This window comes from Pristis pectinata, chromosome 6 (assembly GCF_009764475.1).
Source record: "Pristis pectinata isolate sPriPec2 chromosome 6, sPriPec2.1.pri, whole genome shotgun sequence".
In the NCBI taxonomy this organism is placed as follows: Eukaryota; Metazoa; Chordata; class Chondrichthyes; order Rhinopristiformes; family Pristidae; genus Pristis; species Pristis pectinata.
Genome location: NC_067410.1, coordinates 108,625,145 through 108,632,422, shown reverse-complemented (window position 1 = coordinate 108,632,422; position 7,278 = coordinate 108,625,145). Strand labels below are relative to the sequence as shown.

General features: G+C 46.0%; 1 protein-coding gene across 1 annotated transcript; it reads right to left on the bottom strand.

Annotated features, from left to right (window-relative positions):
- Positions 1–1,107: 1,107 nt before the first annotated feature.
- On the bottom strand, positions 1,108–7,278 carry LOC127571183 (extracellular calcium-sensing receptor-like). The gene is made up of 5 exons (XM_052017307.1): positions 6,994–7,278; positions 3,666–4,502; positions 3,320–3,547; positions 2,101–2,224; positions 1,108–2,012 (listed from the first exon to the last, which is right to left on the bottom strand). The coding sequence occupies exons 1-5, from the start codon at positions 7,249–7,251 to the stop codon at positions 1,108–1,110; spliced, it is 2,352 nt and encodes a 783-aa protein (XP_051873267.1). The 5' UTR covers positions 7,252–7,278.

Below are 7,278 nucleotides of genomic sequence, written 5' to 3'. Positions count from 1 at the left end.
TGGCAGCTTTCGGAGACCTACCCTAACCTACCCCTGGACTGGTACCCCACCAATGATCATCCTATACCATCTGGAGATCTGCACAGCCTCCAACCTGTTTGTTGCCCAGCCGCGCACTGCCCGTTTCTGTCTCCTGCCCAAGATTCACAAACCAGACTATCCCGGTTAGCCGATTGTTTCTGCCAGCCCCAGCCCCACTGATCTCATCCCCTCACATCTCGGCTCCATATTGTCCACACCCCCTCCAGTCCCTTCCCAACTACATTCGTGACACCTTGTATGCCCTTCACCACTTCGACAACTTTCAATTCCCCGGACCCTGACGTTACATTTTCACCATGGACTCCCAGTCCCATTCCCCATCAGGAAGACCTCAGGGCTCTCAGCACCTTCGTGGAACACAGACCCAACCAGTTTCCCTCCACCAACACCCTGCTCTGCCTGGCAGAACTTGTGCTTACCCTCAACAACTTCCCCTTTGTGTTCGTCAGCCAGAATAACACAACATCAGTGGTTTCACGTGGAGGAAACTGGTTCTGTATCTGAGATTATGTTACTGTTTCAGATAGACAATTTCCCCTCTAAGGACGTGTTCTTAATGAAAATCCATATTGGTAAAGAATACGTATATTGTCTCCATAAACAGTGAAATAATCATTAAATGAACGAAAAAAAGGGGGATTTTTTTTAAAAGGAGAGACACTATTCAGCACTGAGGGAGACTGTTGTTACGGCTGTGTCTGTTCTTTGAAAAAGATCCAATTGATCCCGCTGTCTCATTAAACCTTGCATTTTTTCTTTGCAATTATATCTAATATATTTCGAAAAATGATGTCAAATGTACTTCTGACCCCTTTCAGGCAATGCATTACATTCTCAATGTTTGAATCGTGGATCCATCAATAAAGAAATCGAGGACGACTTAACATTGCGAACGAATTAATATATATATTTTATACAGTGACAAAACGAATGGTTTCAAAGTACATTATCAATCTCCTTCAATTACAATTCTCCGTGGCATTAACTTTGGTTAAGGACAAGAAATAACTAAAACAGACCAGGTTTTATATCTGAAGTAGCCAATATCAATGCCACTTGAAGCTTTTACGAGGACACTTTACCCATCAAATGTTTCTTTGTATTTCTCTCCGGCTTTAACAATATGATGTAACATTTAGGGGCAAAAATACAGAAAAGTAAGCCAAAGCTGGAAGCCAAAATAGCAAACACTTCCACGGCCACAGTGAATTTGCCGGGAGAACTGACATAAGCTGGAATGAAAGATATCCAAACAGCGCAGAAAATGAGCATGCTAAATGTAATGTATTTGGCCTCGTTGAAGCTATCCGGCAAATTTCGTGCTAGAAAGGCAACAGCAAAGCAAACCAATGACAGACAGCCAATGTAACCCAGCACGCAATAAAACGCTACTTCAGACCCCACGTCACATTCCAGAAGGATCACCTCTTTGGAATAGGCCATGTTTTTGACAGGAAGTGGTGGCGATTTGATGAGCCAGACGGTGCATATTAAGCACTGCAGCAATGTGAGAAGAAACACAGTCAGGCGTTGTTGTAGGGGACCAAACCACTTGGCCACATTGTTACTGGGTAGTTTGGTCTGAAATGCCATCACCACAACAATAGTCTTCCCCAAAACACAGGAAACACAGAGGACAAAACTAATACTAAACACGGTGTGGCGTAACATGCAGGACCATGCCGACGGTTCGCCAATGAATGCAATTGAACAGAGGAAACAAAGGGTCAGTGCGAGGAGAAGAAGGAAGCTGAGCTCCGAATTGTTGGCCTTCACGACCGGAGTGTCTTTGTGAAGCAAGAAAATACCAGCTACAGTTGCAGTGAAGCAAGTTCCAGTCAACGCTAGCGCGGTGAGAACAATTCCCATGAGCTCTGCAAATGAGAGAAAGTCAACGTGCTTTTGTATGCATCGGTCCTGCCGGGCGTTGGGCCAGGAATCGCTGGGGCACCTCATGCACTCAACTGAATCTTGAAAGAGGAAACGGAAAGTTGATTTAAGAAGCGGACTGGAGACGCCTGCGAACATTTGGACAATGCAGATGTTACTTGTCCATACCTGTGGTGTTACTGATCGCCCCCTCGGCGCATGGAACACAATCAAAGCAGCAAACAGGCTGACCCTTGCGAGCTGCTTTTCTTGTTCCAGGTGAACAGCTGTTGGAACAAACTGCCCGAGGGACCTGTGGCAAAGAACAACAAAGTGTTAATTTTTTTTCAGAAGAATTATCACTTGGAGGGAAGCAAAAACTCGAGGGCGACAGGTTTAACGTGAGAGGGAAGATTAAAAAGGGAACCGAGGGGCAACGTCTTTATACAGAGTGGTGGCTATATGGAACGAGCTGCTAGAGGAAGGTGCAACAACATAATTTAAAAGACGTTTGGATAAGTACGTGGACAAGACAGGTTTAGAGGGATATGTGCCAAACGCCAGCAAATGGGACTAGTTTAGATGGGCTTCTTGGTCGGCACAGATGAGATGGGCCGAAGGGCTAACTTTTGTGCAGTGACTCTGAATTTCCACACTTGACTGATCTTCCATGCACCTTGGTCTGCAGAAGAGTCTTCAGCAGACTCGTCATGAATTTTCCATCAGTAATTCCACGAAGCTGTAAACGTATATCAGTCTTTAGTATTGTTTTCAACAATATCTCTTCCAGTGGGGAATCAGAGGCCTGGTAAGTGTAATTTTCTCTGTCCTGTGTTTTACGTATACGACGAACAACATCTACGACAGAACTTCAGACCTCATGTGGTTACCACCCGCTCTCTGCTAATGTCCGTTTAGTTTTAGGAATACGGGCACTCCCCGGTTTAAGAACACCCGCACTGAGTGACTATACATGCTGTCCCCGGGTTCTAAGTTTACAGATATCCATAAATTGGAAAGACGGAAATCGGATTCTGTCGGAAAGTACACAAGATCACACCACAGCACTTTAGTGAATGACCTCAAAAGTGGATAAATCTGATAAGAAAGTACACTTATTTAAAAAAAAGGGCGGGGGAAGAGAGAGAGAGGAAACTGGTTCTACCCACGGTAGGAATGAACGCATGGACCTATGTCGGACGTTTGAACTTGATATCGTTACGGAAGCTCGGTCTTACGTACGGGTGGCCGTAACTCAAGCGTTGTAATCCAGGGACCGCCTGTCGTTCTGCTGTTCAATTACTTCATTTAACTCAATCCTGTTGCTACGTTGCAAGAAGCAGCACTTCGGTAGCCTTTAAGCTTCAAAATGATTCTGTTAAACTACAGCCACGATTTCGTACATTACCTTTCTGCGACCACCAGCCCAAACAATAGACGCTTCATTGATCATGACTTGTTCTTCTGAAGGCGCCGATCCGTCATAATGTCCAACTGTCAAAACAGCGGCATTCCCCTCGCTATTCACCTGCCAGTTCACAATATCGTACGTAGCCACCGAGTCCCCGTTTTCGTCGAAATTTACCCTTTCCCTGACATTAGTTGTGAAATTTAGCGATTGCATGTAATGTAACACCTACACAGAAGACACAGTCGATTGAACATGACATCAATCACCCAAAGTTTTGCATAAACAAAGAATTTTAATTGAGCTCTGCTCGAACTACTTGTAAGACTTGGCCAGTTCTACCTACCTGCCACGGCTGAAAACTTGAAATGTTTGCGCAAGATTGATTGACAAATGGACCTTCACCGCTTTCACAAGAAAACATATTGTGAAGTGCATGGGCTATAGCATAAGTAGCCTCATAAACTTTGTTGGTCACCCTCAGCTGAGATGCCTCCGTGTAGGTGTTAGACACAGTCTTTAGGCTCTCTGTTCCTGTGCATTGAGGAGGCTGAATGGCCGACGTTGTGCTCCCTGTGTCGTTGTTTATCCGTTTCAGGCTACAGCCGAAGGTTGTTTCCCAAAATTCTTCCACCAAAAGATTACCAGGATAGGCAGATGGATGAAGACGCGTTAAGAAGTCTTTGAACCCGGGGATATTCACGTTACGTATGGCGACCCCGATGGTCCCAGTAACGAACCTTTTGTTCTCCTCTGGGGACAGAAGCGAAATGGTGATCCATGCCTCACTGCCCACCCACTGGATGCCAGAAATGTTCTGTCGAGCAATTTCCTTCAATAAAATGGTCATGTCACTCTGAGCGAGAAAAGCCACCACGACTTTCGTGGACGCTGTCCGTATAACGCGGGTAACATGAAGCAACCTCTCCCTCGAATACGTCCTGTGGAAAGACTCGGAGAAGGCGATGCAAACGCCAAGCTGCTGAACCGTCTCCGTGAAGGCCTGCATTCCAAAATTCCCGTAATCGTTGTCGCTCCTGACCGTTCCAATCCAAGTCCATCCAAATCGCTTGACAAGATGGGCCAACGCGTTGGCCTGGAAGTAATCGCTTGGGATCGTTCGAAAAAAGGAAGGGAACTCTCGCCGGTTGCTGAGACAGGAGCACGTGGCGAAATAGCTCACCTGGTCAGCAACCACAATGGAAACAGAAAAACAGCGAAGTTAGTTCGGTCTCAGAGGAAAAAGACTGGTATTTACAAAGTACTGCACAGTTCTGTCTTCCTAATGAAGGAGGGCCATACTTTCACTGGAGGCTGTTGCTGGGATGAAGAGGTGATCTCATGAGGAAAGATTGGGCAGATTACTGGTTTAGTCAATGGAGAATGGAAAAACAAGATTCCCAGGAATCTTAACGGGGAAGACACTGAGGGATTAAGAGGCGAGAACGAGTTTCTTGTCAGGGAGATCAAAAATCCTTATTACCGTCCACTGCAGAGAGCTGTGGAGTCTGATTCACTGAGTGCCCACGGTGGATGGAGGTTTGGTCTACAAGGGAGCCAAGGGTGAAATCGACCATGATACTGACTGGCGGAGCAGGGCCGAGCAGCCACGTGGCCCACCCCTGCTTCTATCTCTCACCTGCTTATCTCCATCACTGTTTCATTGCAACCCCAAGTGCGACATGGCAAATTGAAATGTAGTCCCTGTTCTATATGTAGGGGGCGTGGGTATACGGCTCCCACAGACAATAGTTACATAACGCCAGATACTTTTTGTAATGTGGGTTGACAGGTAAATGTGGGCGAGCATCCAGATAGCTTTCTCACTTCGATCAGTTCATGGCACATGGAGATGAAATCTGCGGGAATCAAGAACAGCAGGGAAGTTTCTAATGTAGTCAACATGTGTCATTCAAACTGGAAAGAGATGAAGGGAAAATAGGTCAAAGGAAAATAGCTGGTTTAAAGGTCACCTTTGGAGAGCAGGAGAGTCATTCAGTTGGGGAAGTGTTTAGCTTGCAAGGCATAGCTCGCTGGAGCAGAGATAAACAAATGAACTTTGAGATGTAGCTGAAGTGCAGGAGAGCTGTCATAAGGTAAGCAGAGTCAGGACAGTAGGCCAAGACCATAAGACAGTGGAACAGAATTAGGCCATTGGGCCCATTGAATCTGCTCCACCATTCAATAACGGCTGATGATTTAAACCCCATTTTTCTGTCTTCACCTAGTAACCCTAAACCCCCTTACCAATCAAGAGCCCATCCATCTCTGCCTTAAATATATCCAATGACTTGGCATCCACCGCCCTCCGTGGCAAAGAATCCCACAGATTCACCGCCCTCTGGCTGAAGGAATTCCTCCTCATTTCAGTTTGAAAGGGACGTCCGTTTACTCTGAGGCTGTGCCCTCAGATCCAAGACTTTCTTCGTAATGGAAACATCCTCTCTACGTCCAATCTCGCCAGGCACTTCAGCATTATGAGATCTCATCATTTATGAGACCATAAATTAGAGCACCCAGTTGCAGAGAGAATGGGGGAAATGGCTGTCTGTTACAGGAAGGCAAAGTCCCATCTATCAGACAGGTAGAGGCAACCCCTGCAGAGATTAAACAAAGATTAAATGTTGTGAAGAAAAGTGGGTTATTGATAAAATATTGTGAAACCCGCATGTAAATATTATGACACGAACACTATAAGTTGCTGAAAATTTTTTGGGTCAGTGGTGTGTCTTTGAGCTGTCACTCGAGGTGAACACTGTAACAGGTCCTGAATAATACGACTCGTTGGAAAAACTCACGACAGCTGTACCAGAGGTTTTCTTCGTGTGCTGTCCCGATCAGAGCCTTAATTATGAGTGCGACTGGGTCCCACGTGAAAGCTAGATTCATGGAGCTGATTTGGCACACGCATTCCCCCAAAAGCACATAAACAACACACGCATAACATGAGCGAATGTTTCTGAGGAAGTTTTATTTAACTCCGTGTCACCAAATTAATTTATCAATACAAGAGGTATTTCCTACATCTTGCTTCAGAGCCATTTTCAAACCAAACATGAGAGACACTGTGACACACCAGTTAGTGCTGTAGCCTTACACCTCCGTGGACGCTGGATCGATCCCCACCTCAGGTGCTGTGCGTGTGGAGTTTGCACGTTCTCCCTGTGGCTGATGAGATTCCCCCGGGCGCTCTAGTTTCCCTTCCATCCCAATACTGTGCCGGAGGTGAAATGCTCACTCCAAATTACCCCTTCGTGTAGGGAAGTGGTAGAAGGATCAAAGGCGAGTTGATGGGCAGGTGAGAGAGTGAATAGATTGCAGGAATAGGGGAAATGGGGCGAGAGGGGAGGAGACATGCGATTGGTCTGATGGGATCTGGCAGGGGCAGTATGGGCAGAATGGCCTCTTGCTGTGTGGGAGTAAGTACGGAAACACGATGACTACCAGATAATTAAAAAAAAAGACGTCCAATCGACAGTTGAAACACTTGGTAGCAATAAACCAATATCTTGCAATGATAATCATGAAAAACTTAGATGTATTCAAGTAGGAAGGAATAAGAGCACCTTGTAATGTAATTAGGGTCGTTATTTGACGTCCGTAGATTAACAACGACCATTTACGAAGAACGAACCTTTGAAAACAAGACCCCAGAAGTAAATGACATGTCTTACCATGGGGACTTTGAAAGGACCGATTGACGCCGCTACCGCCAGGGACTGCGAAGATCCCGATTCCGCCACGATGGCAGGGACCAGTGAGGACGGGTGACAGGACTGCTGCGGAGATGTTGGGTCCTGTCCGTTGATCAGTTCGAAAGCCGCTTTCACTGAGAGGCGAGGCAGATTACACGAATCATAAATCCTGTAGCCCAGTGTAATATTTGGCAGGAGAACCGGACTCCTGTTAATCTCTTCAATCGCAAATATCATCGCCTGTGTGAAGCGGAATATCCGGAA